Here is a 27,394-nt window from a genome sequence, read left to right as displayed (position 1 = left end):
AAGGAGGCCACAAGATTACTCACTATCAGAACACTTGTTGCACGAAGTGGTGGAACGAACAACAACAAAGGTTGTCACTAAAGATGGCAAGAACCTCGGAGAGAGCGGGCGAGATACCTCTACGAACTTCACTCATGGCAACTACTACAAGAATGGAACCACACACCACACAAACTACACACACAAGCTTGTTTGTTATCTGCGGCGAGCACGGAAGGTCACAAGGCGACAAAGGGCATAGCAAACTGGGGTTGATACTCTGCAAGGGCCTTGGGTGCGAAACGCTTTCAGCCTTAGAAACTAATCAACTTCAACGTGCTTGGCTCGAGACTCACAGTTGAGTTTGCCTAAAAAACCTTGCGGGCGGCAACAAAGATGGCAGAAGTTCCTTTGGGGATCGGCAACACATACAATAACTGAAGCCAGTGCTTGGAAACTGGCCGCAAGGCGCCATGAGTGTAACGGGATCTCAGCACAAACCCCACCTAGGTATACAAGTGGTTTCCAGCGAATACCTCTGGTATGGATCCGATACTCGCGGAACACCATAAAAGGGCTTCAAGTGAGGCCTACTCAAAAAGTGCAAACAATACCACACCAACTACCGGCGCAAGAAAGACATGCGAGTGCACTTATTCTTGACCTGGGACAACATTCGGGAAACGGCAAAACTTGGCAATGGACAACCAAAAGCACGCAGTGAAGACTCGCAAGCAGGCATGCTAGAACAGAAGAACGAGGAACTTCTCCGTTGTGAAGCTCAACTAACAACTCATTTCTACAGGCGACGCAAGTCATAGCAAACTCGGGTCACGATGACATGATTGTGAGATTTCTATTTTCCCAGGCGCAGCTAGCTGCGATCTTGTACACACCATCTCGTCACTAACATCGATCAACGATAGCACGATGCAGTTCTCGACTACTACGGCAGGCGGTTAGCAACATGCTCGTCCGACAGGACCATCAAGATCTTTGAGGTGGAGGGCGAGTCACACAGATTAACGGAGACACTCAAGGGGTGAGTTTACGCTCAGATACATGGCGAAAAGGCTGCAGACAACATGCTTTTGTCTGTGGATAATGGCCTTACAAACTCACGTCTACGTATGCCTAACTCACCCGCTACTCAAACTACAGACACGAAGGAGCCGTGTGGTGTGTTGCCTGGGCCCACCCCAAGTACGGCAACATTCTCGCCTCTTCAGGCTACGACGGCAAGGTCTTCATCTGGCGCGAGCAGGGAGGCGCGTGGCAGAAGATCTTCGACTTTGCTCTTCACAAGGCCTCGGTCAACATCGTCTCTTGGTCCCCGCACGAGTCCGGGTGCTTGTTGGCCTGCGCCTCTTCCGACGGCCACGTCTCGGTCCTTGAGTTCAAGGACAACTCGTTCGACAACCAAAACTTCCTCGCCCACGGCCAGGGTGTCAACTCGGTCTCGTGGGCCCCCTCGACGGCCCCCGGGAGCATCATCAGCACGAACGCCACACCTGCTGCCCAGCGCCGCTTCGTCACTGGCGGCAGCGACAACACCCTCAAGATCTGGTCGTGGGACGCCGCTTCAGCTCAGTACCGCTGCGAGGAGGGCGGCGTGCTCTCGGGCCACACCGACTGGGTTCTCGACGTTGACTGGAGCCCTACCGTCCTGCAGAAGAGCTACATTGCCAGCGCATCCCAGGACCGCACCGTCCGTATCTGGACCAGTGACTCGTCCAACCCGGGCGTCTGGCAGTCGCGCGTGCTCAAGGAGTTTGACACCACCGTCTGGCGCGTCAGCTGGTCGCTGAGCGGCAACGTCCTCGCCGTCAGCTCGGGAGACAACAAGGTTACGCTGTGGAAGGAGAACCTCAAGGGCGAGTGGGCTTGCGTCAACAGCCTCGAGGACTAAGAGACCAGTAGCTCGGGCGCCTTACTTGGTGCACAGATAGATCGTTGAGAAGAGGATATGGGCATGGTGTAGAGAAGAAAGGCAATCAAGGGTAAAAGAGAGGGTACTACACCGGACAAACATGTGTTTGTTACATTGCTGCTAGTTGCTGGTAAAACACTGAACTATTGGCATCAGGGGTCATTCAGAGCACGGGAACAACAGCAAAATCTTCGGCTAGATTTTGATCCATCGATGAATATCACTCGCTGTTCTTTGGACCCGGTTCGCCTTTGGAGCACTGCTTGATTGATTACAATACAACACCGCGTTTTTATGTAAATTTGCGTGGAGGATTTCGATCACACGATGGCTGAGACACGTCATTTGGATACCCTCTAGACGAGTAGGTAACCATTGTTCCGAGTTGGGCACCTTGGAGACCGTAAACAAGGCAATGCCTCGCAGGGTTGGATAGCGCTGCGTTGCAGAGATGCCTTGCTCCTGCTTGATTACTGCCTGCTCGGTCGTCTCTCAAGACTTCTCAAATCCAGACTGTCGCTAGCATTAGTCCCGCCAAATGCCTTGGAGTCTGTTCATAGGTAGGTAGTCCTCTGCTGGAAGCTAGCTAGTGCACTGTTGCGAGGGAGTCCCAGTGGGTATATAGGAACTCAACACACTTCGCCACAGTATAGCCAGTGTTACTGAGGTCAGTGGCATGGTCAACCATACAAATATATCTACAGTTACCTGAATGATCAATGTCAAACGAATTGGCTTATGGCTTCTTTCGACTACAATCATCCGGTAACTCTAGTCTTGTCATACTGTCCATTTTTATTTTTCTCCACCCCTCGATACTATTCAACCCCATTTACTCAGTGTCAAGTCGGGTGTCCAAGCTTATCTGCACTTTCTTGCTTAACAAGGAAAGCTTTGCGAGGTGCAGTCAAGCAAGCCTGTGGCAATCAGCCGCCAGCGCGACTGCCATAATGGTTGCGAACAGGCACCGGGCTGCGGCAAATGTGCATGCTGCATGGCTGAGTAGGGAGGTACAGTGAGTACGCCTTCCGAGTTCTATCACCACACGTGCACGAAATACTGCAACCTCCCGTTTCAAATTAACCCGGCTTGCGGTAGGCTGAGGTGACAGCTTGGTTTACATCCATGGTAGGTACGTAAAGTCCTCATTTGGCCAAGATGGTACAGCCTGTTTTCTCGCGGGCCGGATGTTTCTGCCTTAACCTTAAGCTTGATGCTAACCTACACTGCCGCATACTGGAACATAAAGAAAACAAAAAGATACCAAAAAAAACCAAGCAAAATGTGACCGGGAACACTCAACCACCGATATCGCCATCTGCTGCAAAGATCATCATCTACCCTTTTGCTAATCATGTCCTCGACCGACGAGCATCGCCCTTACATGCAGCCCGAATCCTCCCACGAAAGTCTTCTTCCAGTAACAAGATTCCACGAACCAGGGCTAGTCTCGTCATCGGATCGCGAGGTTGGCCCGACAGTGACAGCCAGGTCGGCCACCCCTACCCAGTTCACCATTTGGTCACTATACCGACGGCGACAACATCGTTCCTCTTCTCGGGGTTCGAGAGTCTCAGTCTCAAGTGTTTCACTAACCATCCATGAACATCGTTTGGCTTCTCCTCAACAAGGCCCGGAAGAAACACCAGCAGCAACCTTGCTGGACGATGGAGCCCGTCCCAGCGAGAGCACCACGCCAGCGATGGACATCAACTCCAATGGCCTTGCGACGGACTTCCAGCGCCAGAAGATCAAAGCCGCGATAATATTTCCTGAAGTTATAGGCATCCTAGCCACCTTCTGTTTTCTTGCCTTTAATATTGCCATTATCCTGATTCAAGACACCAGCACAGACACTGCAGGGCGGTATAAGGACGCTATAACTGTTGTAAGTAATAAGCAGGAATGGTGGTTTCCAAAAGACCTCTGTGCCACAAGCTATTATACGACGTGCCGGCCTAGTACTGATAGAATTATGGATACAGCTCGCTGCCATTTTACCAATAGTTTTCTGCATGGTCGTCGGTCAACTGATGACACACATAGTCTGCTGGAGGCTTGAGTCGGGCACGTGGCTCCAATCTCTGGAGCAGCTATTAGCCAGTCGAACCGTAGGCGGCGCTGCGCTTTCAGTCTTAACCTTGCCGTTCGGATGGCTTTACATTGTGCTGCTGTTTCTTTGTTCGTTTCCTCCACCTGGGCGCGCATTCTATGCTACGATGCTGCGGACGAAGCTGCAGGAATTCGAGACCAACACAACCCTGATCTACTTCGATACCAATACCAATCCCATGTTGGATTTTGGCCTTGTCTCTACACTTCAGAGTGACCCGGTTGGTGGGCCGTCCATCATAGCATCGATATACATGGCTTGACTGCTGTTTTGACACTCGTTCAAAGCCGTCTTGTTGGATCTGTGGGGGAGCCTCAAAGTACCATTCTTGACCCACAGCAGTAATTCTGTGACTATCGTCTGGAAGGATCCGTCATTGGGACTACTTTTGCCATAATCTTTCCTGGTTGGGCTCTCATTGTAAGGCATTGTAGTCGGTAACAGCACTTTCAGATGGAGTCGAGCTACTTTGAACTACAATTTGAAACAAAGGAACTCGGCACTACAAACAAGCAGACCTTTTACAGCAACTTTTTCCAAGGAGGACACTTGGTTTAGCTGGCGAAAACTGATCGCCAATGGTGCCTGGCAAGAATACAATCCAATCATCCGAAATTCTAGAGATAGGAATGGTATCAACGCTGCAACGTGGACACTTGGGCTAAACGGCTTACTCAACGAAAACTGAACTAACGGCGTGTGGGCCTCTCATAATTATCCAGGCCGGAAATACAAGCTCAAAAGTCCGGCTTTGTTTGCCAATCGGAGCGATATCGAGCCCGTTCCAACACGTCTTAGATCCGATGTTGCGGTATCCAGCTCCTCGAGAGAAGCTGGGGGTTGAAAATGGTTATAAACACCTCACTGCACACTTCAAAGTCCACCAGCAGTACGTTCGGTCATGCGTTCACTGCTCGATAGCAGTATTGGCAGCCGATCCCGATCCTACATACCTAGCCAAAGTGCAGAATCGTTGCTCAACAACCCTCGAGCGAGCAGCACACCCCGGCTGACATCTCGCCATTTTCGATCCCGAGCACATTTGACCAAGTCTCAAGGAGCCTAGCATCTGCAAATGGGCTCTATTACGCCGGTGTAGAGATCCCTGACACTTCGATTGGTACCTGTACCAAGATCCGATCCTACTTCAACCTTTGACCAGAGAACCCGGAGGCTATAAGAAAGTGGCTGCTGACTGTGCCCGGCGGAACTTTGAGTGTGCGGCTTAACCAGTTGATCAACACATATCTGCCTGTGGAACAAACATACACCATAGCCATGACGGGAAGCGTCGACCCCTACATCCGTATCACAGATGTCATCAACGTCACCGCTGCAGCCACGAGCCTGAAAGAGTTCTAATACGTATCGGTGCATTTTACGGCCTTGTTCGTTCTCTCGTCAGCCTTACTGCCAGCCGGCATTATAACATCGAGCTGGGCCGATACGCCCGATCGTTCTCAGGGACGCCAAATTTGAGGAATTGGACGCCGACGATGGCCGGCTGAATGGCATGGACCTGAAATGTAACGGGGAGAAGCGCGTGAGACGGCGGCATTTGAAGAGAAGCTTTTGCTTGGGGTCGGGTGGGAGAGAGAAATCAAGGGGATCCGCCAATGATGGCAAGAGATTCTGGGGCTTGGGGACGGGCTAGATGTATATAATCAGGGAATCTCAGGAGCTTTTAATAAAGCTTGATTGCTGGCTCTTTTCGCTACCCTTTTCTTTTGAGTTGGTGGCCCGTCACTGTCATTTTATATTGCTCTTTTATGCTTGTCAATCCTCTGAAATTGGATGACAAAAAGGAGCAGCCCTGAGTAAGAGGCCCGTGAATTGAAGTCTAGGCGCCTTCCATTGACCTGGTCCCAGGGCCACCACTAACTATACAAATCAATGTCCAACTTTCCTGTATAAACCATGAGTAGCTGTCAATTAGTGGTTCTTACGTGAGCTAAGCAGCAGAGAAGTAGGTAGTGTTTAAAAGTGCTTCGCATGCCGGTATGAAATGGGAAAAGCAGTCGGGAAAGAAAGGCTAACTAACTCTCGACATTTTTGAATCACTCTTTTCTTACACCTTTGTTTAAGTGGCGCTCTATGTTACAGCACTGTTTCTAGTACCCGATATTTGCTGACCTGGAAATTTCTGGCACGCAATAGCAACACAATTTATCCGGTAAATCGTTGCTGCCCTGCGTGCGCATCTATCCATGATAAAAGCACCTGCATGCCAGCCTACCACCCAACTCAAACTACCATTGCCTACATTTTCCGACACAGCAACCTCGGGCAAAAATTTCCTGCCTCATCGTGAAAGCGCATGCCCATCTGATCATCAAACATACATAAGCAACCCCCCCCAGCAGCATGGAATGATCCCCACACGACAAGAACTATCAGCAGCACTATCCCGCTTCCGCACGCGCGTCGAGTCACACATCCACGAGGCCCTGACCAGTCTCGACGAAAGGGCTACCAAGGAAAGAAGATACATATCCGACCTCGAGTCGCAGAAACAGATGAAGACAGGCGAGCTTGTGGACGGGGAGATGCTCGAGGGGCTGGGGCTGGGAGCAGCGCATCGCGTGGGAGTGCGGACGCGGGCCCGAGACAATATTCCATGTCTCTTTATGCCGTGCCCTGAGAGAGGAAGAGTACGGAGACGGGCCTGGGAGCTCGAGGTGGCGGTACTTGGTGGATTTGGGCCAGAATGGGGGTTGAGGTGTTTCACCGGCCTCCTCGTTCAGCTGCTTAATTGTTACAGTGAAGCTCAACGTGCCGGACTGGGAGCACGATCGGTACACTGAAGACTATTTGGGAGCTGAGATAAGGAAGGAGGTAAAAGAGAAAGTCCGGTTCCTTTTCGCCTTTTTTATAGGTCTATCTACCTTAGGCATCTATCCATTCCGATTCCAACATCATTTCCCAGGTTCCAATCACAGAAGTTCCTACCGCCAACATACTCTTGTCTCCGCCCCTCGGACCTCTCATCATTAAATCTTTGGCCAAACAACCACCGCATAAGTTGGCAGCATCAAATACCATACATCCAGCCCCCCTTGATTGCGCCAAGCCCCTCTGTTTGCAGAGCTGTCTCACCGAGGGAACAGAAAGCACATTAGAACTACCGAGCTATCGGAGATGCCTGGGTTAGACTGGTCCCTAGCAGCTTCTGTAGCAGCAATAGAGCTTATACCCTGCAAATTCAAAGCAGAACCGTACATATTTCTTCACCGGTACAGTGTCTTTTTCGTCCCCATCGCCATGATAAAACCCAGTCGAAGCGCGCGAGGAATCCAGCGCCACCGCAAGTATATGGGATCCTGACCTGTGATACATGAAAGCACCAGTACCTGTGTTTAGTATAGGGAGAGCCAGAGACAAGACGACTGTTTAAGAGGCAAAAGAGAAGCTGCCCGCACAATAGGGGTTAGAAAGAAGCAAAGAAAAAAAAGAAACACACGTTCTTCGACCTACCTACCTCCTACAATACCAAGAGCTGACGCATCGATACCGACCCCACGCGTGCACACAGCTTCGGAATCGCGCCCAATCGCCCGGGCCACGTTATCATTGCTGGTGCCAGGGCGGTTATTATCGACATAGTTACGGAAGCTAGGGGCTAGGTAGCACCTGAAGACGGGGTGATACAGACGAAAGGAGCTGCCGTCAGCCCTTGCCTGTCTCCGCGCTCCGGGATCCAGGCGCTATTGCGAAAGCCATCTGGTTAGGTTCTTTTCCGTAGACATTGCAGCTGCCACCGGCCGAGACCTCGAAGAAGGGCAAGTAGAGGTCATAGACAAGACACAGAAATGAGCGAAGGGAGAAACAAGGTGCGGCCAGCGACCATGTCAAGGCCAATGGAAGAGGCGCCGGTCGTGACGCCGAGCCACCCAGGCGAGCCTAATCACGGCTAGCAGGAAATACGCCGCTGCCAAATCACCCACGTGGGCCCCTTGGAGTTCCACCATAATGACGGACATCTCAGAGAGTCCCAGAACATAATCAAAGGAGCACCGTATGCGCTGGGAGCATGTTGGAGATGCGCACGAGGCACAAGAGCAGGATTCACGCCGCCGCTGTGGCACAGAGGTGCGACGGATCAGCATGCGACGTCGTGTTTATCCCCAAGATGGAAGGCAAGGGTCTACGAAGCACGACGAGTCACCGAAATGAGCTCCGGGAAAGAAGGTTACTGGGCAAAGAAGCCAGCTCCCTTGACTTTGCCAAAATTTCCAGCTTTCATGCCAGCAGCTATACAAAGAGCCCCTGAGTGCACCTGCACACAGACGCAACTAGCGGTGCAGGCAGAAGAGCAGCTACCACAAGGGATAGAGGCGGAAACAGATCAACTGACAACTGCCTCTTGCCGAAAAACGTAGCCGATGCTTTGAGTACGACTTCGGCGTCCTCTATTATGCTCTGCTGATGTCTGCTCAAAAGCCATAACATGGAAATAACAAACGACAGTAGTAGGATGTCTGAGGAATACGGTGATGTTCCTGATCTCACCAAAATTGCTATCAAGAAATTTTGACAGAGCAGCACAGATATCACGGTAAAGCGTCAAGTTCTGCCTTGACGTGTGTGACACACCCAAGTTTGAGACACAGGGGGAAGTAAGCACCATTTCCAGGGTATAAAGGGCTCAAAGAGGTTTGATGATCCGGTCCGTCATATTAAATTGGACATAGCCGCCGCTGTGCCTTTAAATCACATAGAGGAAGCCAACTTGGCCGCTCAGGGATCTGCAACCAAGATTATAGCTAATATTCGCCATGCTAGACACCAAGTCAAGCGAACCATTAACAACGGCTTCTGGAACGGTCAGCACTAAGAATCACTGCTACACACTGCGCATCACACTCTCTTGAGGTCTCCAAATCCTTGACCAATACTCTGATGGAGATGGTAGCCAACTACTTCACTAAAATTATCAATCAATGAATATAATACTGTGCCTCTGCCTAGCATTGTTTACAGCAAGCCCTCGCAAATGTGGTCCGAACTGTCCCACAAAGACCAATGCCACCGCCAAGTTATAACTGCCTCATGTAAAAAGAATAAACTTGGTAAAATGGTTGAATGAGGAAGGACTCAAACGAGCTGCAATAGCGGGTATCGTCATCCCGAAGCCATTAGAACAATGGCGTCACTGCGGGAAAGATGATATGCGCAAGATGGACTCAGCAATATCACGGCAGATGCAGATGGTGTGGGCAGCAAGAACATAGTCAAGAAGTTCGCAACTCCAAGAAAAGAAGGCAGACTACAGTGAAGGGCGCATTGGAAGGTAAAAGCCACTAGATCAAATCTGGAAGGACAGAATAGATGCTGGAAAAGATATAAGAGAAAGGTGTAGGGAGCGTTGCCTCCACTCAAAGCCTGGTTGAACAGGCATAGAGAAGCATCGCGAATCCAAACCTAGGTAGCTGCAATCATATCTGCCAAGTATGCATTCCATCTGGCCGATTATATTGGCCATCGGGATTGACCCGCCAGCATCACTGGCAGCTACCCTCCCCTGGGCGTTGCCCACCATCCTCCGCCGTGCCGCCTGTAAGACGAGGACGGCCGTGTCCGGGAACGGCTGCGGCTCGCTGTCCGATAGGTGCCGCATCACAGGCGCCCAGCTGTCTGACTACAATCCGGACCCAAAACTCTCCTCAACCCTGGCTACAGTTTAGCGCCTGTGGTGCTCGGCCGGGACCTTGCCCGACATACGGCCCAAGCTCAGCAAGGACGGCAGCTGCGTGCCATGTGTGGTCTTCGAAAACAACACGTGCTTTTTCCATAACAGCCAAAAAAAAGTCTGAAGGCCAAAGATATTGATGACTTCGAACAAGGACACTCCGCGCTGTTCGCTGCAGGTAAAATACTATGAGTCCTGTAATATAGACCGGCCATGCCTCCACATGCGTGCCAAGTCACTGGCAGGTCTCGGCTACACCCATGTGCACTGGGCCTTTGCCGACATCCACCAATACCTTTCATTCAGTATAGATGACACTCACCGTCAGTAAAAGGACTTCCTAGCCCTGGGTGCCGATGTCAAGGGTAATTTCGCCTATGACGGCTGGGCTTTCTCCACCGACCCGGCCAGACACCAGCTCCTCCGGCGAGTGTGCGAGCCGGGCAATAGGGACGCGCTTGTCACTGCCGTAGTTGCAAGCACGGGCCGTACAGCTTCAATATGGATTGGGTATATCTGCGCAGTCAAGGTAAAAAAAAAGCAAGAGTCTCAAAGATTCAGCAGCCTGCTTGCTGATCTCCACCTTCTGAGAGAGAACATCGCCGAGACGGACTTTTATCCTGCTGTGAGTAAGTCTCCTTTAGTTAGACTTGGGAGTAAGGCTATAAATAACCTGAAACTAGAATTTGCCCAGTCACCAAGGCCGGAGCAGGGAGGAACGAAGTCATCGTAGGTATCTTGAGCTACGACGGCTCTTTGGAGATGGAAATTACGGGATGCACTGGTCCTTTGTGTACCTTTTTTGGGCCCGAATCGACCGAAAAGCAGGAAAAGTCTACTCTGACGCCAGGCTGTTTAGCCAACGCCGTAATCGACGAGCTCATACGCCGCGGTGTTGCCGAAGTCACTCCATTTTATGACAGTGATACGCAGTATGATTATCTCATATAGGAGCACAAGTGCTTTCCCATCTTCTGTGACTAGCCTACCTGTTAGTTGCCATGGATCTAATAGTCCATTTATACATATAAACAAAAACTGAATTGGTGGCTTAAATGTCACGACGGACTACGGCCGCACGCAGAGCTCGATACCTGAGTATGAGATTCGCAGGCATAATCGACTGGGCCGTTCACCTGCAATATGGTGTGCCTAGCACAGGACAACCAGAGAGCGCTGTAACGACGGTGGCCAGCGCTTCGTGTCGCCCGAAATTTACAGCTAATGCACTCCCACGATGATGTGCGCGCGGCCATTAGTCCAGTTAATCCTCCCAAGGGTGGCAGTAATGAGGCATGCCGACCCGATATTGATATGGACTTAGACCTCTGTCCCAATGAAAATATACCCACATTCGACCCGGTGTCTTTCCAGGTGCGGTGAGATCTATCCACCGAAGAGGCCGACTCCTAAGACAACGTTCTTATGACCCTGGTGCGCCAACAAGCTCATCACTAAGACCATGGAGTACCATACCAACCCAAGCGGCACCTCGACCTTGACTGCCACCAGAGAGACCGTCAGTGCCCCCTGCCAGTATCCGTCGCCAGGCACAAAGACACAGAACGGCCAACGACGGGCTCCACGCGCCCTAGGCCGAAGTTTTGACCGCCGGGAGAGCGACGACGAGCTCAACTGGCACTTATGCGACAGCTTCCCTGGGTACAGCGGTCCTTTCGGTTAACAGGCTGCTAGGAAGTGACGTAGATGCCGTGTGCATGTCGACTCAGGACACGCGTCGCAGCTACTTGAGACACCGCGCAGGCATTCGAACTACCACAACCAAACAACAGTGGATCCCGCGCTTCTCAAGTCGAGCAGTAGTTCTATGAGTGGCATCATAGGCCCTCATCCAAGTCCAGGTCCCGTCCTAGCTGTTTGACAGCAAACAAGTGCTGAAGGTTGTAGCTTTCCGGACCCCAGTGCAGTTTTGTGCATGGGTGCGGCGCGGCTCCGGCGACGGGGACCTGTGCTACTACCTCGGTGGTAATGTCTGCTCCAGTCCACTGTTCGATGCCAAAGGTGGCGGTGTTGGAGGCTAATGGAAAAGGTAGTGAAGGCGGTAATGGAGGCGAAAATTACGACTGGAACACTCCTGATCCTCCAAAGCCACCACCGCTATTACCACCTCCTCCTCCGCCACTTCCACTTCCTCTGGTGTAGTCAGAAGCAAAATGTGACTGTTAAGACGATAACTAACTTCCCATGAGACTAAATATCCACAAAACTCCGCATTGGAATATCGAAAACGTCGAAAAGAGTCTGCGATATGAGGAGGAATGAGGCGGGGCTTTGACATTCTGGGAATGGATGCCGGAAACCAAGGAAAATGAAGCGTCTGCCTGGTTTGATCTCCTTGAGTTCATCAAAGCTGGGTGTGTACAAAGGGTTACCAAGTGGGCAGGACAGCCCGATATCCAAGATGAGAAGAAATGGTATTTCTTTTTTTTGGTTCGTCAATGCTGCCCAAAGGTGGCCAAGTCAAGTCAAATACCAGAACTATTTCTTTTTGTGAAAAGGGGTTCGTCGGTAGCTAGGTAGGCAGTTGTGCAATCAGTTGTATCAGTGTTTGTTCTTGAGGTCCGATTGGTTTTGAATGTATGCCTGGCCCACAGTAGTAATGAGCTTCGTCGACAAGCTCTGAGGACCATGTCGTTCGCTGTAACGACAGTCAAACTGGTTTTGGCTTCTCGGTGTCCGTATTTTTGTAGGAAGACTCGATTGATTCCAATTATCACACAGTGAGGTGGTGATATGCTGTCGTGCTATGTGTGGTGGCTCTTCTTGATCCGTGTCACGGTCCCCTTATGGACTCAAGTAGTGATAGCAGCTTGCTTTCGGTGACGAGATCGAGGGTGAGCCGTACTTATCTGCGACTACAGTGACTCTTGCTTATAAGTGTGATAACTGCAGGCTGTCCCCGGGTCTACGGAAACACCTTTAATGAATGGGCAGACCACCTTGCTTCAGCCTGGCCAGGTATTCATAGGAGTGGCACTCTTCAAACTAAGGGCATATGTGAGGTATATCGCAAACTCCGCAACCACAGAGGAATACTCGCATGTTTACTACGATACAATTTGCGGCATAAACGTGACGTTGGTATATCGTGATCTAGCAAGGGATTCCGGTGCTGAAGACAAATCGAAATAGTTTGCTACGGCCTTTGGGCCTTCGCGCCGATGTTCATTGTTTCGTCTCGTCAACTTGGGTCACCATGGCCCTGATATCGTCCATGATTGTTGGTGCCACCTTCTGCCCTGTAGAGTCGAGAGTATTGACCCATGGTACTCATCAGATCCTTTGCATCAAAGATAGATTTGTTGACTCCCAGCGTCCGCGAACACCTTTAACCAATAACTGCAAGATTATATAACCTAAGGTAGGTAAGGTAGGTAAATAGGTAACACATCAAGCGTAACAGGGCCTTATTCAAATCAGAGAACTACATTTACCTAGGTATCTACCCATGTAGGTAGGTAAGGCATGCAGGTGATGAAAGGTAAGCAGGTACCTTGCCTGGTTGGTAACCATTGTTGCCTTCCTTTTTTGAGAATCTGCAAACGAATTTGGAAAGTTTATTGCGGGCTAGATCAGAAAATCAAAGATATGTACCTTCCAATTTTGAGGCACCGGGTGAGAAAGAATGTGGTGGTGGGATGGCAGTAGGTAAGGTACCCACGTTAGTTAGGTAGGTCTGTGGCATACATGATGTGGTTACACGAGTGAACTGTAAGGCCTGTCGGGTTTGATACAGCCTAGAGGTATGCAGGGCGGCTTAGCCGGCTAATTGCTTTGATTCCTACTCATGTGATGGTTGTAGAACACTACTCGTACACGTATGCCACAAAACATCAGTTATCAATGACACACAGAAGTGATGGAGGATAGACGCAGGGTGACACCCTGGGATAATAGCCCAAGGTTATATATATAGCAAGATAGGTAACAGCTAGCACGCACCTAGTTAGTATATTTTCCATGTAAATAGTCCGTGCTTGAAACAGTTCAGACCAGTAAATATATACCTTATGCAGCTACAATGCATGGATTTGAGTACATATGTACACACACCACCACTCGACAATTTACTTGGCAACACAGAAGTGTGACTAGAGACTTGGTTGGCTGACATTTGAAGCAACGGCTATTGATGAGAAAGATAACACTGAAGGCATGCAATGAATAACCACAGTATATACCTCGTAAAGCGGGATAAAATAGGGGGGAAATAAAGAGAGAGAAAAGGAGAAAGAAACGCCGTCCCACATGCTATCTATTGATTGTAAGTAGTCGAGGGAGAAAGTTGACCATTCTCGGTGGGACGAAATTCCAAAAGTTTCAATCGGCCAAGACGTGTCAGCTGCGACACGGATTTTCTGGAAAAAGGAGTGCGATAATGGACCGTCGAACATGCCTCAAGAGGTGACGTTATCCATCTTTTTTTATGATACTGTTGTGACGCCTTGTCCATCATCGTACCACGTATGCGGGGGATCCTGATCATAAATCCCAGTGGCGCTCAATCAGGGGCTTCGGGGTGACCAACAGCCGACTTTTGGTGGGTGCTCCCCCGCAAAAAAAAAAAAAAAAAACCTAAGAAAAGAAGCCCCCTTGGCGCCCGCTGCCGCTCTTAACCGAATCTACTGTATGATCAATGATGGATGCCCAAGTTGTCAACGTCAGGTCGCGACACAACACAGACCGACTTTTGTGACACTCGGATTTCTAGCACTCTAGAAATCAAATTGGTCGAGGCAGACAGCAGCAAAAACAGTTGCCACCAACTATCGAATCAAGACAAATCTTGTTTTCGTAAAAAAAAACCTCGTCCCAAGAAGGCGCATCGAACACATCTCGGTGTCTCTCGTATTTAAAACGACACCAATCGAAACCAGCATTCAGCCACTGTGCGCACGCGCCCGCACCGTCAAACCTTGAAAAGATACCTGCGGTACTTTTTTAATTGCTTAGAAGTTCTTTATTGCATAAAACTATGGATCAGCCTGCCGCTGCCGCCGCGGACGAACCGCCGCCCTCTGGCAATGTCACGACACCGCACCTTGCCCTGCCCGCCACGTCTAGCAGTTCCATATCCGATATGCCCGACCCTCGCTACTCGAAATTGCACTTGTTGGTGGTGGCCAACGGTTCGCGTGAGACGAGTTCCTGCGCCGCCGTCGCAATGCGGCTTTCCAAAGACCCCAAAATAGCCATCAGGGTCGTTGCCGACGATGTTGCCCCGCAACTCACTCAGACCTTTGCAGTTGAGCGGAACTATCCAATGAAGATTCCAGACCAATCCGACGATCGAATACGAACTATAGCACGGCATCAACACAGGGCTGCCGAATTGGTCGAATGGGCGGACCTCATGGTTCTTTGTCCCATAGACGCCGATCACTTGGCCAAGATGATGAGCGGGCACTGCGACACCATGATCCTCGAGGTTCTCCGCAGTTGGGACGCTTCCAAGCGTATACTGCTTGTTCCAGGAATGTCAACGACAATGTGGGAGAACCCGGTCACCAAGCGCCAGATAAGCAAACTGCACCGCAAATGGCATTGGGTGCGTGTTCTGCCACCCATACTGTGGCGGTACGAGCACCTGGATACGCCTCCATACTTTAAGCGTGTAGTAGAATGGACTGGCCTAAACGAAGTCTTGGGTATAATAAAGAATCAGGCAGACCTTCTGACCATGGGCCATGATGTCGACGTGCCCGCTCGTGAGCTGGTGGCAACATCGCCATCCTTTGCCCGAACCGAGGGGCACAAGAAACAGCCGGTGCTACCGCCAGAGATATGGAGCCTCATCCTTGAGCACACTAGAGACTGGGAGCTGGCGCATTCACTCGGCATCTTCACAACCCTCGAGATGCCGGAGCCGTGGCGGACCGAGCCGAAAGACAGCTCGGACCCATTGCAGGTCTTCATGCACCGCCTCGAGTGGCGCCTTCTGTCCGCGGACACGGCGGCGATATGCAGCGTGTTGGAAACAGCGCCCGCCAACCTTACGGACCTGTCGGCCCTGGCCATCAAACTCATCTTCAAGTTCGCCCTCACCGGTGTGCTCTCCTACATCGAGTGCCACTGCCCGATCGTGTTCCGCAACTTTGACGGCAAGACCATCCCGACCAAGGCGTCAGCCTACTACGGCCGCACCGACATCCTCGACTGGTGGGCCAGGTCCCCTTCGTTTCTGGAGAAACAGTACGACCAGGAGGCCATGGACAACGCCTCGCTATACGGGTACATCCACGTGCTCGAGTGGTGGCGGCGGTCGGGCTTGCCGCTCAAGTACAGCGAGGCGGCGATGGAGCAGGCTAGCGCAAAGGGCCACATTCGCGTGCTTGACTGGTGGCGCGAGGCGGCCATGTCGACGGGCGGGCCGGTGGATAACAGGGACCCCGACGCCAGGCCCATAGAGCTCAAGCCGGGAAAGTCGCTGCTTTACGCGGCGCAGGCGGGGCACACGGACGTGCTGCGCTGGTGGATGACCAGCGGGATCCCAGTCGAGCATCAGGACGAGGTTTGCATGAAGGCGTCACGGGTCGGCAAGGCAGACGTCCTCGAGACTTGGAGGTTGCTGCGCGGTGACAACAACCTCATCTTCACCTCGCAAGTCCTCGTCGATCCCACGATATACTCGTACATTGACGTGCTGGAGTGGTGGAGGAAATACGCCAGGGGAGAACTGCCTGGCATGGACGGGCAGCCTGCCAAAAAGGTCGAATACCGTACCATGGATATCGAGGAGGCGCTGGAGGATTCCTTCGGCGACCAAACCGCCGTCAGGCGATGGTGGGCCGAGAACGGGCTTAATTTGGGATTGGGTACAAGCGAGTGGCTCAAGGTACGCTATCTTTGAGCGCGTAACCGCTTTTTTCCCGATTGAAAGCCCGCAGTGTGCATGACTTTGTGCTCAGGATACAGATGCAGGCAGCCTCTGCCACCAGGTAAAGTAAGGTATAATATAATAAAACCTAATAAGACAAAACGTTTTCTCGGGTATATCATAAGCCAAACTCCAAACGCCCAGCGTCGCAATGAAATTGCAATCGTGATTATTCATAGCCCATCATTCGTCATCCGTCATTGGAATTTTGCCGGCGTGCTAGGTATCAATCTTCTCAGAGCCTCGATCTGGCGAACTTGGGCTTCTTTCCGGAGGTCGACGATCCCACGTTTGTCTGATCGCCTCATCCCGTTTGAGTATACTACGGTACCATCCGGTATTCGTTCCTTGGGCGCAATTACAGACCGAGGTGTAAGTGTGCAGTACTGCCGGATGAACATGGAGAGTTAGTTATTCGCAGTCGGCGTCCGAATAGTCCGTATAATGACCCCGTGGAGGGGGCACCTGCGCAACTCACCTTGCCAATAAACGCGCCCGATCCGATCTTGCAACCAACGCCGACCGTAGTCCCCTCGCCAATCATGGTACCGCCGCACTCGATGTTCGCAGCAGCTTCGACCGTGACGTAGTCCCCAAGAGTAACAGAACCCTCGGCCCGGTTTCCGCCGGCCCCGAGGAGCACTCGCTCCTGCACGATGCAGCGCCGACCAATGTTGACGGGACCACCTTCGCTCTCCAGCCGGGCTCGTGGGTGAATCACAGACTCGGAAGAGATGGTAATTGGATACATGCCGGAGAGGATCGCCGAGTCGTGTATCGTGATACTCGACGAGAAGTGGACTGGAGCTTTGGGGCCGGCCTGAGATGCGGCCGGCATGATCGAGTTGCGTTTGTTTGACGACATACTGAGCTGGCCTGGAGGTTTCCGTTGTCAACCAAAAGCCATTCCTAGAACAATTTTGGCAGGATTAGGTGGATATCGTTGACTCTCGTCGACAATATTAGCAGCATGCAAGCATGTATACAGTACTACATAAGCAACCTTCACCAACCCAAACAGCTCCAAGCTATGATTCGGGTGGATCCACTCCGAGCTGACCCACATGACCAATCAATACCCAATCATGAGCCTGGAAATTCCGATCTCCAAGCAAAGTGCTTCCAATTCATAGAAACCTCGATCGTTCGGCAATTCAACCCGCCTTTGACATTTCGCCCCTTCAATCGACGACGACGACAACGCCCTCCCAGCAGGCCATTGACCTTCACAAATCTGCTCAGCGGAGCAGAAAAAACCACCGCATAGCACACACAAATAAATAAAAACACGATGCTGTCAAGAACAACAGCCACTCCGTTGGCCCGGGTGGCTGCTCGGCCTGCCTGCAGCGTCGCCACACAGCAGCAGCCGGCGAGGTCTTTCGCAACCGTCCAGGATGGCACGCCCGCCCCGAAGCGCACGTATGGTGGTCTCAGGGACCAGGACCGCATCTTTCAGAACCTTTACGGCAGGTATCCGCCGGACCTGAAGCACGCGAAGAAGATGGGAGACTGGCACAAGACCAAGGAGATACTACTCAAGGGCCACGACTGGATCATCGGAGAGATCAAGGCTTCGGGTCTGCGAGGTCGTGGAGGTGCCGGTTTCCCGTCAGGTCTGAAATGGGTTCGTAACCTACTCGTCCGCGTCTACGCTGCATTGTTTGTGGTCGAGATTCTGATGTTAACGTTTTACGCCACAGTCATTCATGAACTTCAAGGATTGGGACAAGGACAGCAAGCCCCGGTACCTGGTCGTCAACGCAGACGAGGGCGAGCCCGGAACATGCAAGGACCGTGAGATCATGCGAAAGGACCCTCACAAGCTTATCGAGGGATGTCTTGTTGCAGGACGTGCCATGAACGCGACGGCTGCCTACATCTACATCCGTGGAGAGTTCTACCACGAGGCTGCGGTTCTGCAGGGCGCCATCAACGAGGCGTACGCCGATGGCCTTATCGGCAAGAACGCTTGCGGCTCAGGCTACGACTTTGACGTTTTCGTCCACCGTGGAGGTGGTGCGTACGTCTGCGGTGAGGAGACATCTTTGATCGAGTCTCTTGAGGGCAAGGCCGGCAAGCCTCGTCTCAAGCCTCCGTTCCCTGCCGCCGTTGGTCTGTTTGGCTGCCCGTCGACCGTTGCCAACGTTGAGACTATCGCCGTCGCCCCTACAATCTGCCGTCGTGGTGGCTCATGGTTCGCCGGCTTTGGCCGTGAGCGTAACCAGGGTACCAAGCTGTTCTGCATCAGTGGTCAGGTCAACAACCCTTGCACGGTCGAGGAGGAAATGTCCATCCCGATGCGTGAGCTGATTGAGAAGCACTGCGGTGGCGTCCGCGGTGGTTGGGACAACCTGCTCGCCGTCATCCCCGGTGGCTCGTCTACCCCCATCCTGCCCAAGCACATCTGCGACGACCAGTTGATGGACTTTGACGCCCTCAAGGACAGCCAGTCCGGTCTTGGAACTGCCGCTGTCATCGTCATGGACAAGAGTGCTGACGTTGTCCGCGCCATTGCTCGCCTCTCACATTTCTACCGCCACGAGTCTTGTGGCCAGTGCACGCCTTGCCGTGAGGGTAGCAAGTGGACCGAGCAGATCATGCACAGGTTCGAGCACGGCCAGGGCCGCGTTCGTGAGATTGACATGCTTCAGGAGCTGACCAAGCAGGTTGAGGGACACACTATTTGCGGTAAGTGAACATTCTTTGCTATTACTCATACAATGATGGAGCATTTTTCTGATAATCAACATGAATACAGCTCTGGGAGAGGCTTTCGCCTGGCCCATTCAGGGACTTATCCGCCACTTCCGCCCTGAGCTGGAGAAGCGCATGGCGGACTTTGCCGAGAAGACTGGAGGCGAGGCATTGGCTGGTGGTTGGACCCATGACACGAGGCAGCAGGGCAAGCTTGTTGCTCCGGGTCAGTAAAAAGTGTTTTTTGAGTTGATTAAGGGTGACCGATTAGAGGTTTGTCTGTCTGGACTATTTGCAGCTGGTGGTTTAGGTTTACAAGTTGATCGGGGCAGGTTTAGAATCCTGCACATCGTGCATACGCAAGCTCCTCTTGCCTATGTGTAAGGGAGATATGTACTGTATTTACTATGTTGGTGTTTCCGCGAATCTAGTGTTTTCGCTTTGGACTTGTCGCATGAAGCTTGGCGTCATCCTTGAAATAACGGAGAACACAGGTTTTGGTAAATCAGACTGCTATGCTGCGGTTGTTGACTGCTGTTGGCGTCGGGGATGCGGCTATGTACCTGTCTGCTTTCGGAACTGAACTTGCAGCATCCGTACGAGCGTACCAGGTTACAGCCGCCAGAACATCGACCAGGTATAAGATAGACGTCTTGGCATATGCAGGATACTTATATCGGTTGCCTATCAGCCGTGCGGGGAGAAAAGATGTGTTCCCAACCATTGGTCAGTAAATATCAACACAGATAAATCCATGTCTCTGATCCTGGGTGAAGGAATCGGAGGCAAAATTATTAATATTCACTACTCCATTGTTACCGGTAGTGCCAATGTCCATTGTTGTATAGATTGTTGCCAAATGCCTTGAGGGGTTCCTTTCCACTTGGTCTTCAGAGACGACACGATTCTTATCCAACATGTCTAAATCAGCCGTCGACACCAACCCGGAGTCGGCCGACGAAAAGCCCGTGGCCCTCGTGCGCGGCGGCCAGGTCGACGCCGAAGTCGCCCACAACTATGTCATCGAACCGGCTGCCGAGGCCCGACTCAGGCGCGTGCAGGACCTCCGGGTGCTCCCCATGGTGTTCCTCATGTATTTCTTCACCTTCCTCGACCGGACCAACCTTGGCAACGCCAAGGTGGCCGGCATGGAGGCGGACCTGGACCTGGGGACATACGGCTTCAACATCGGCGCCTGCCTGTACTACGGCGTCTACTTTTTCGCCGACATACCGGCGTCGCTGAGCGTCAAGCGCTTCGGCAACGTGGTGTTGCCGTTGAGCTGCGTCTTGTTCGGAATCGTGACCTTGGCTACTGCTTTCATCACCAACCAGGCTGGCTTCTACACCATGAGGATTCTGTTGGGCTTGACTGAGAGCTTCCAGTTCCCCGGGCTGAGCTATGTCGTTTCTAGGTACTACCGCCGCAGCGAGGTCACCACTAGGGTGGCGTTCTTTATGCTCGTCGCCGCGGGACTTGCTGGTGGGTTCGGAGGGCTGCTTGCTTCCGCCTTGTTGTCTGTTGGGAGTATCGGGAGCGTGTCGTCGTGGCGGAATATATTTCTCGTCGAGGGGTGCGTATAATGCTTTTGTGTTCTGTCATTCACTCAAACCCAACATGCACTAATCAAAAGAAAAAAAACCCACAACAGCATAATCACCATCGGCGTCGGTCTCGTCTCCATCTACCTCTTCCCAGCCGACCCATCCAAAACTCGCATCTTCAACCCGGAGCAGCGCGCTCTCGCCATGGCGCGTCTGTTCCACGACCAGCCGGCGATCCGCGACCACAAGGAAAAGATCACATGGTCCTTGATCAAGCGCGGGGTGCTAACGCCCAACGTCCTGGCCGGGGCGTGGATCTACACCTGCAACCAGGTCAGCGTGCAGGGCCTGTCCATCTTCACCGTCACCATCCTGCGGCTCAACTACCCGGGCCTCAGCACCGTGCAGATCCAGCTGCTGTCGGCGCCCCCGCCCATCGCCGGCGCGGCCTTTGCCCTGTGCATGGCCTACGTCGCCATGAAGACGCGCAGGCACGGGTTGGTCATCGCCGCGTGCGCCGGGCTCAACGTCGTCGGGTATGGAATCTGGCTGGGGTCGTCGAATCCGCAGGTTAGGTACGCGGCGATATTCTTAAACACGGGAGGTGGGTTTGCGTTTGGCGCGCTGGTCCTCAGCTGGACGTTGGCTAATGCCGCGCCGGATACGGTCCGCAATGTGGCGAATGCTGCGGTGTCTGGTCTGGCGAATATTGGTGAGTTTTTTTTTTTTTTTTTTTTTTTTTTGCTGTCATTCCGCCATCATCTCGAGACCCAGCTAAACGTAGATAACAACGTAGGTTCCATCGCCGCGACGTGGAGCTACATCAACACGGACGCCTCGACGGGATACCGGATTGGAAACAGCCTGAACACGGCGACGGCATCGTCCGTCATCTTTGCCGCGCTGGGGTTGATGCTATACCAGCGTTGGGAGAATAAGAAGCGGGACCGTGGTGCGCGCGATTACAGGTTGCAAGGCGATCAGATGCGCGTCGCTACTTTGGGTCATCTTCATCCCGAATTTAGGTATATTCACTAGGTGAGAGAGGTGTGGTTTTATGTTGTGGAACTGGGATGAGGGCGAGAAATCAATTGAGGATAACAGGGAATCCTGGAGATCCTGGGTTATGGGGGAGAAGTGTCAAAGATGATTGATTAGTGTCGTATGTCAACTTGATTTCCAGGGTAAAGCTAGAAGAACATAGAAGTGGTTTATGATTTTAATTGTAGCACGCGTAGAGCTTTATTACTTGATTAAAGCTGCGAACAATTTTTCTTTTCTTTTTTTTTTTTTTTGTACTCGGTTTACCATGTCATATTTTATTTCTCTTTATCTGCGAATTCCACCAACATATTGCATCAGACAAAAACGCATCTTTCACAACACCAAACCCTGATAAATACAGCGTGTGTGCGGGTCTTGGCATCCCACACACGAACCTGCAAGGTTCACCGTCTCTGATGACAAATTGCTCTTGATGATTGTCTTGTGAAACAACAGTAGATTCCTCCTTTTGAACATCTAGCATGTTTTCTCCTTGTCATTTTCTCTCAAAACATTCACACTCATTTTTTTTTATATTAGTCCGAACGATACGCCAGTTATTTAGCGACTTACTTTCGTCTCATCCCATTCTACAAAATGCAGCAGTTCATCAGATTTAGTTCTGATCAGCGTAAGTTCAACCAAATGCATCACCTCTCACTCAGCTAGAGCACCAACTTGTACTGACTTGCCCACTTTCCACCATGCCAGTCGGTCTGGAGCGTATTTTACGCCTGTTCCAATCAATCACCCAGATCCTACTCGGCGTGCCTCTCCTAGCCATCACCGCCACGGACTGGATCAACAGTCTGCCCTCCACGGTAGAATTCTTCTCATCCCTGGCCGCCAGCGAAAAGCCCATCGTCGCAGCAGGACCCCTCAAGGTCGCCGACACGCTCCTGCTGCTCGGCGACCTCAAGGGCAAACTAGCCCTGGCCAGGCGCACCGTCCGCCTCTTTTGGTTCCTCGGCTCCTTCCAAGCCGCCCAGCAACTCTACTCAAACGGCGGCGGCCTGGACGTCTGGCTCGATGTTGCCTCGCGCTCTTTCAACGGCATGTACTTGATCCTCGAGACGGTCACGATGCCGGACGTGGTCGGCACGCCGCACCTGCGACTGTTCGGCCCGGCTCTGTCCGCCACGCTCAACCTCGAGGCCCAGCGCTTCTGGCTGCTTGCTCTGATCTGTGCTTCCGCGTCCAGCTGTCTGAAGCTGCTGGCTACGTATGGTCAGGCGGCTGTGCCAGAGACAGGGGACGGGTTCGGCGCCAAGGTTGGGGAGAAGAAGAAGAAGGGCGGTGCTGCTGAGGACAAGGCCAAGAAGGAGGCGGCGGGAGTTGCGCTGGCCAAGCAGAGGAGTGCGAAGCGGCGTGCGTTGTTGAGGAAGCTGACCGCGGATATCTTGGATATGGCTGCGCCCGGGGTTGTGGTTGGTTGGATGGATGTCGATGCTGGCATGGTCGGGATGGCTATGTTTGTGACTACGCTGCTGACTGGATATGATGTTTGGAAGAAGTTTGCTTAAGGGTGAATTGAGGTATACGAGCGAGGCTATCTGGACTGATACGCATATGAAGGGGTAGCTTGTTTGACATGCAGAGCAGATTTATAGAGGACATGTTTGGATTTGAGTAATATCAAGTGAGTCTATATTGAAAAGAAACGGACATAAGCTAATTAATAGACGCAAAAAAGTAAGCTGCCTGCTTACACGACACAGAGTTAGAAGCATATATTGGGCTCAACTTCTCAAGGACCCAGAGTGACATAATGCAAAGAATGATCCAAGAACGTGGAAAGGAACAGATCCAAACCAACCTCCAGATGACCTTCCTATATTCCCAAGGCCAGCCAAAGGCCATAATACCTACGAGAGCAAAGATTATCCATATGTTCGGCTTTCGTATGATTCAGGACATGACAGTCACAAAATCTGACAGTCTCAAGCAACAATAGAGATGTGCTCTCCACCCCGGTTGGCCATGACAGGAGGAGACGGAGGGAGGCGAATTTGGTTCCCAGCATGCCCCTCGACATCCTCGTCGGGGCAAAGGAATACTGTAGCTCCCCTAAAGATGCTAAAAACTTCCATGAAGACAACGGCCAACTCGAATGAACTTTTGTTGGGATGCAAAAGGTCAGCTACTTCTTTGGGCATGTTCAGATGTCAGAGGTTCCAATGAGTAAAAAGGGACACTTACACAACCAACCAGCCAAAGACATAACTGGCCACGCAAGCCGCGAGATCACCCCGGTAGTACCACCACGTATAACCTCGGTGTTGGTTTTTGTGTACAAAAACCAGAATGCATATCACCACCGCCAACGTGATATCGACAATCGCCTTCCAGATCTCACTTCGTTTCTTGGGGTCGTCGTTGAGCCATTCAAAGCCTCTCAGAAGCGACCGGGACTCGTCGTCGCTATTGTCATCTTGGCCACAGGTGACCTTCATACAAAACAACCGGAAGGAGAAGAACGGTCCCTCGAGCTGTCCGTATCCGGGCATCAAACTACCGACCACATGGTGGGCATTAAAGATCAAGGTGGCAATGATGAACAAGACGAGTGGCACGGTGATTGGTGTTTTATTGGTGCAGGCGACAAGGAAAATGTCAACAAAGGCAAAGACGCAGATGGCAGAACGCCAAATCTGGACGACGTTGACGTGGAACCTGATTGGTTTCTTGCACGGAAGATGCGAGTACTCGTCCTCGGGGCTTATGCTGGCTTGATGGTGACTAGGTGAGCCCATGATCCGGGGGTTGAGCATTGAGGCCGCATTGTCGGATACGGAAGATGAAGCCATGTTGTGATCTTTTTCGTCGAATTCGTATTGGGGAGGTAGTACAAGGACTTTGTATTGCGGTTCTTGATCTGCCAAACAAAACTGACAAGACACTGGTGGGGTGCTTGGGTATTAAATCAACACTAGACAGGAGAGAAGGGACTTTGTGGGGAAAAGATATACAAAGATGGATGTGCTCTTACTCTCGGGTCACTATAGGGGCTTTGATGACTCTTTATAAACTCGAGTTTTGGATGCCTAAAAAACATGTAGACAAATAGATACAGGCTTTACACCGGGGCTTGCGATTTATTCTTTGTTTTCATCCACAAGACACACACGCACATTTTTAACATTTACGGTGATCTAATCTACACGGGTTTCAAAATTAAGAGGCACAAACAAGCCTCACATCCACGTTAAGATTCCGAAAGGGGTTGGTGGTCTTGGCATGCGATGCCTCGTCATGGGGGAGGCACTAACATGATGTGAGTGGGCACAAACGTACGAAGCGGTAGAGCTGAACCAATCAAGGAGGTCATAATTCCGTTGCCTGCTCTTGGGCCCAAGGCCGTTGCTGTACTTTTGAAATCATCCAAAAAAGGATACTGCTGTACCCATTCATGAGTTTGTAGGATTGATAAAGTGATTGGTAACACGAATGCTTGGTCTGGACAAGTATCATCCAAAGTTTTGGCCAAAACAGTTCCGATAAAATGATCAACGTTGGAGAAGCCTGGAAAGATCAAAGGTCCAGGCGATTATGCCAAGGTTGAATGTTCAGCCTGACCTACCTACCTACCTAGGCGCTAGAGCAATAATCGCTGCTGCTGAAAAATCATGGTTACAAATGGTCTTCGATGCCGGAAGGATAAGATCTACAGGGAGACAGCCTTACCCTGCCTCAACGGGATTAACGGGCATAAGCGATTATTCAGCTAGGCATACAGTAATGTGAGTCGCCACAGAAGGCCACCATACTGGTATCTATTGGTTCATCTTGAAGATCAACCCCTTTCCAAGCAACCATTTTTACAGCACAGGAGGTCATGATTGTTAAGCATTTTTGTTAGAGAAACAAAGAGGAAAGGGTGTGAACCTGTTCAGGACTGGCAAAAGCCAATACGCAATAAAAGAAAGAAAATGATAGAATATGTTGCCAGAATATCTGGGGAAAAATGCGAGAAAGAAATAAAAAACAAGGGTGTAGAAAGAATCTGTCTGTCTTCATAACAGACCCTTCACCCGTTCAACCCATTGGTTTTACATTTTTATTAAATAGATCGAAAGAAAAGCAAAAACATAATAATAATGAGCAGCTGTGCCTTAATAGGAAGTGAGAGAAAGGAAGAAAAGAAAGCCTGCCACCGGTAAAATAAAGCTTCCACGTCTGCCAATATTCTTTCTGGTCTGAGGCAGGAGAATACTGTAAGCACTCGCTATCTCCCACATTTGTTCAACAGATTGCGTTTAATGTGTAGCTGCCAGAAGAAAAGAAGAAGTAAAAAAAAGAATAAGAAAGAAAGCTGTAATTCTTCTCCAACGTATAAAGTCAACGGGGAATAGATAGAAAGGTCTGGCACCAGCCAGATTAACACACCGCTTACCTGTCATCTGTAAGTCATTTCCAGTTCAAAAAAACAGTCCAAGAGAAGAAAGGATCTCGAGAGGTAAACATCTGTTGGAAAAGTCGCAGCAACACAGGCAACTAATCTGCCAACGAGACAACATATCTCTACCCGTCCACCCATACGCTTCGCAATCCAAACAAAAATAAATGCTACAAAGACACCATCGTCCTTTGGCTCTCTTCTATCAAAGTTGTAGATAACATACCCGTCGAGTAAGATGCTATTAGAATGCTGCAATCGTCCTGCACTAGAAACGTCGTATTATTTTAGGTCTTGTTGGACAGATGGAGCAACTCTACTATGACAAAATAGACATCTCTCCGTCTACCGATGCATTCCTCATTCCAAGCGAAAGTAAGCTGTAATATATCTTGCTCTTGAATATTTTCAATATTTGAAACAGTATCCCTGTCAGACCAGCGCAAAACAGTAGCCAGCAATTGACATACTCACACCGGCATCTACAATTCAAAAGGGCTAGAAAAATCCGCCACCCACGTACCACATTTTACCACGCTCTCCCAATTCACTTGCATTCTTAGAAAAGTCAAAAAAAAAGGAAAAGATGCAAAAAAGACTGCTGCGAATATTACATTGCCAATCTCCCATATTAGGTCGCACAAACAGTGGCAGGAAAATCCGCCAATCACCCAACAGGTTACCTGGCGCTCCCTTAAGCCATTTGCAGTCAAACAAAAGTCGAAAAAGAAAAAGGAAAAAATACAAAAAAGACTGCTGCGAAAACTGCTGCGAAAACTACACTGCCAATCTCCCATATCAAATTACATAAACAATGTTAAAAAAATCGGTAATTTCATATTATATTCCCCAACGCTTTCCCAGGCCATTTACAATCTCCTAAATGTCAAAAAAGAAAAAGGAAAAAATGCAAAAAACAATGCTGCGAAAACTGTTGCGAGAATTACACTAACAGTCTCCCATATTAGATCACATAAACAAGGCCAAAAAAAATTCGTTAATCACATATTACATTCCCCAACGCTCTCCCAGGCCATTTACAATCTCCTAAAAGTCAAAAAAGAAAAAGGAAGAGATGCAAAAATCAATGCTCACTACCAGGGT

General features: G+C 50.8%; 11 protein-coding genes across 11 annotated transcripts; 9 read left to right on the top strand and 2 right to left on the bottom strand.

Annotated features, from left to right (window-relative positions):
- Window positions 1–452: 452 nt before the first annotated feature.
- Window positions 453–2,148, top strand: PgNI_08678 (uncharacterized protein; the record flags this gene model as incomplete). Its single annotated transcript, XM_031128673.1, has 4 exons — window positions 453–520; window positions 760–826; window positions 906–1,021; window positions 1,141–2,148. 4 exons carry the CDS (start codon window positions 453–455, stop codon window positions 1,886–1,888), a joined length of 999 nt encoding a protein of 332 aa, XP_030979422.1. The 3' UTR covers window positions 1,889–2,148.
- A 1,115-nt stretch (window positions 2,149–3,263) lies between these two features.
- On the top strand, window positions 3,264–4,284 carry PgNI_08677 (uncharacterized protein; the record flags this gene model as incomplete). The annotated part of the gene is made up of 2 exons (XM_031128672.1): window positions 3,264–3,797; window positions 3,895–4,284. 2 exons carry the CDS (start codon window positions 3,264–3,266, stop codon window positions 4,282–4,284), a joined length of 924 nt encoding a protein of 307 aa, XP_030979421.1.
- Window positions 4,285–6,014: 1,730 nt separating this feature from the next.
- PgNI_08676 (uncharacterized protein) lies at window positions 6,015–6,826 on the top strand (the record flags this gene model as incomplete). Its single annotated transcript, XM_031128671.1, has 2 exons — window positions 6,015–6,020; window positions 6,386–6,826. The coding sequence occupies 2 exons, from the start codon at window positions 6,015–6,017 to the stop codon at window positions 6,824–6,826; spliced, it is 447 nt and encodes a 148-aa protein (XP_030979420.1).
- A 3,108-nt stretch (window positions 6,827–9,934) lies between these two features.
- PgNI_08675 (uncharacterized protein) lies at window positions 9,935–10,662 on the top strand (the record flags this gene model as incomplete). The annotated part of the gene is made up of 3 exons (XM_031128670.1): window positions 9,935–10,034; window positions 10,056–10,340; window positions 10,406–10,662. 3 exons carry the CDS (start codon window positions 9,935–9,937, stop codon window positions 10,660–10,662), a joined length of 642 nt encoding a protein of 213 aa, XP_030979419.1.
- Window positions 10,663–11,173: 511 nt separating this feature from the next.
- On the top strand, window positions 11,174–11,753 carry PgNI_08674 (uncharacterized protein; the record flags this gene model as incomplete). The annotated part of the gene is made up of 2 exons (XM_031128669.1): window positions 11,174–11,390; window positions 11,635–11,753. 2 exons carry the CDS (start codon window positions 11,174–11,176, stop codon window positions 11,751–11,753), a joined length of 336 nt encoding a protein of 111 aa, XP_030979418.1.
- A 2,662-nt stretch (window positions 11,754–14,415) lies between these two features.
- On the bottom strand, window positions 14,416–17,552 carry PgNI_08672 (uncharacterized protein). The gene is made up of 2 exons (XM_031128667.1): window positions 17,088–17,552; window positions 14,416–16,995 (listed from the first exon to the last, which is right to left on the bottom strand). The coding sequence occupies exons 1-2, from the start codon at window positions 17,472–17,474 to the stop codon at window positions 16,807–16,809; spliced, it is 576 nt and encodes a 191-aa protein (XP_030979416.1). The 5' UTR covers window positions 17,475–17,552; the 3' UTR covers window positions 14,416–16,806.
- On the top strand, window positions 14,708–16,582 carry PgNI_08673 (uncharacterized protein; the record flags this gene model as incomplete). The annotated part of the gene is made up of 1 exon (XM_031128668.1): window positions 14,708–16,582. The coding sequence occupies one exon, from the start codon at window positions 14,708–14,710 to the stop codon at window positions 16,580–16,582; it is 1,875 nt and encodes a 624-aa protein (XP_030979417.1).
- A 223-nt stretch (window positions 17,553–17,775) lies between the features above and the next one.
- PgNI_08671 (uncharacterized protein) lies at window positions 17,776–20,083 on the top strand. The gene is made up of 3 exons (XM_031128666.1): window positions 17,776–18,236; window positions 18,313–19,300; window positions 19,371–20,083. Exons 1-3 carry the CDS (start codon window positions 17,901–17,903, stop codon window positions 19,538–19,540), a joined length of 1,494 nt encoding a protein of 497 aa, XP_030979415.1. The 5' UTR covers window positions 17,776–17,900; the 3' UTR covers window positions 19,541–20,083.
- Window positions 20,084–20,090: 7 nt separating this feature from the next.
- On the top strand, window positions 20,091–22,067 carry PgNI_08670 (uncharacterized protein). The gene is made up of 3 exons (XM_031128665.1): window positions 20,091–20,879; window positions 20,958–21,562; window positions 21,647–22,067. The coding sequence occupies exons 1-3, from the start codon at window positions 20,224–20,226 to the stop codon at window positions 21,886–21,888; spliced, it is 1,503 nt and encodes a 500-aa protein (XP_030979414.1). The 5' UTR covers window positions 20,091–20,223; the 3' UTR covers window positions 21,889–22,067.
- Window positions 22,068–22,491: 424 nt separating this feature from the next.
- Window positions 22,492–23,417, top strand: PgNI_08669 (uncharacterized protein; the record flags this gene model as incomplete). The annotated part of the gene is made up of 2 exons (XM_031128664.1): window positions 22,492–22,525; window positions 22,606–23,417. 2 exons carry the CDS (start codon window positions 22,492–22,494, stop codon window positions 23,415–23,417), a joined length of 846 nt encoding a protein of 281 aa, XP_030978890.1.
- Window positions 23,418–23,834: 417 nt separating this feature from the next.
- Window positions 23,835–24,701, bottom strand: PgNI_08668 (uncharacterized protein; the record flags this gene model as incomplete). The annotated part of the gene is made up of 2 exons (XM_031128663.1): window positions 23,835–24,009; window positions 24,094–24,701. 2 exons carry the CDS (start codon window positions 24,699–24,701, stop codon window positions 23,835–23,837), a joined length of 783 nt encoding a protein of 260 aa, XP_030978891.1.
- Between the last annotated feature and the right edge of the window lie 2,693 nt (window positions 24,702–27,394).

This window comes from Pyricularia grisea, assembly GCF_004355905.1.
Source record: "Pyricularia grisea strain NI907 chromosome V map unlocalized Pyricularia_grisea_NI907_Scaffold_6, whole genome shotgun sequence".
In the NCBI taxonomy this organism is placed as follows: Eukaryota; Fungi; Ascomycota; class Sordariomycetes; order Magnaporthales; family Pyriculariaceae; genus Pyricularia; species Pyricularia grisea.
The sequence above is the reverse complement of the archived record's forward strand: the minus strand, read 5'-3'. Positions and strand labels throughout refer to the sequence as shown.

What these genes read in the sequence shown, in the direction of transcription:
- PgNI_08672 (XM_031128667.1), bottom strand. Translation starts at nt 17,474, where the DNA reads ATGTCGTCAAACAAACGCAACTCGATCATGCCGGCCGCATCTCAGGCC. An exon ending in CGGGCGCGTTTATTGGCAAG is followed by an intron (nt 16,996 to 17,087) that starts GTGAGTTGCGCA and finishes TTCATCCGGCAG; the next exon opens with TACTGCACACTTACACCTCG.
- PgNI_08671 (XM_031128666.1), top strand. Translation starts at nt 17,901, where the DNA reads ATGCTGTCAAGAACAACAGCCACTCCGTTGGCCCGGGTGGCTGCTCGG. An exon ending in TCCCGTCAGGTCTGAAATGG is followed by an intron (nt 18,237 to 18,312) that starts GTTCGTAACCTA and finishes TTTACGCCACAG; the next exon opens with TCATTCATGAACTTCAAGGA. An exon ending in TGAGGGACACACTATTTGCG is followed by an intron (nt 19,301 to 19,370) that starts GTAAGTGAACAT and finishes ACATGAATACAG; the next exon opens with CTCTGGGAGAGGCTTTCGCC.
- PgNI_08670 (XM_031128665.1), top strand. Translation starts at nt 20,224, where the DNA reads ATGTCTAAATCAGCCGTCGACACCAACCCGGAGTCGGCCGACGAAAAG. An exon ending in AATATATTTCTCGTCGAGGG is followed by an intron (nt 20,880 to 20,957) that starts GTGCGTATAATG and finishes AACCCACAACAG; the next exon opens with CATAATCACCATCGGCGTCG. An exon ending in GTCTGGTCTGGCGAATATTG is followed by an intron (nt 21,563 to 21,646) that starts GTGAGTTTTTTT and finishes ATAACAACGTAG; the next exon opens with GTTCCATCGCCGCGACGTGG.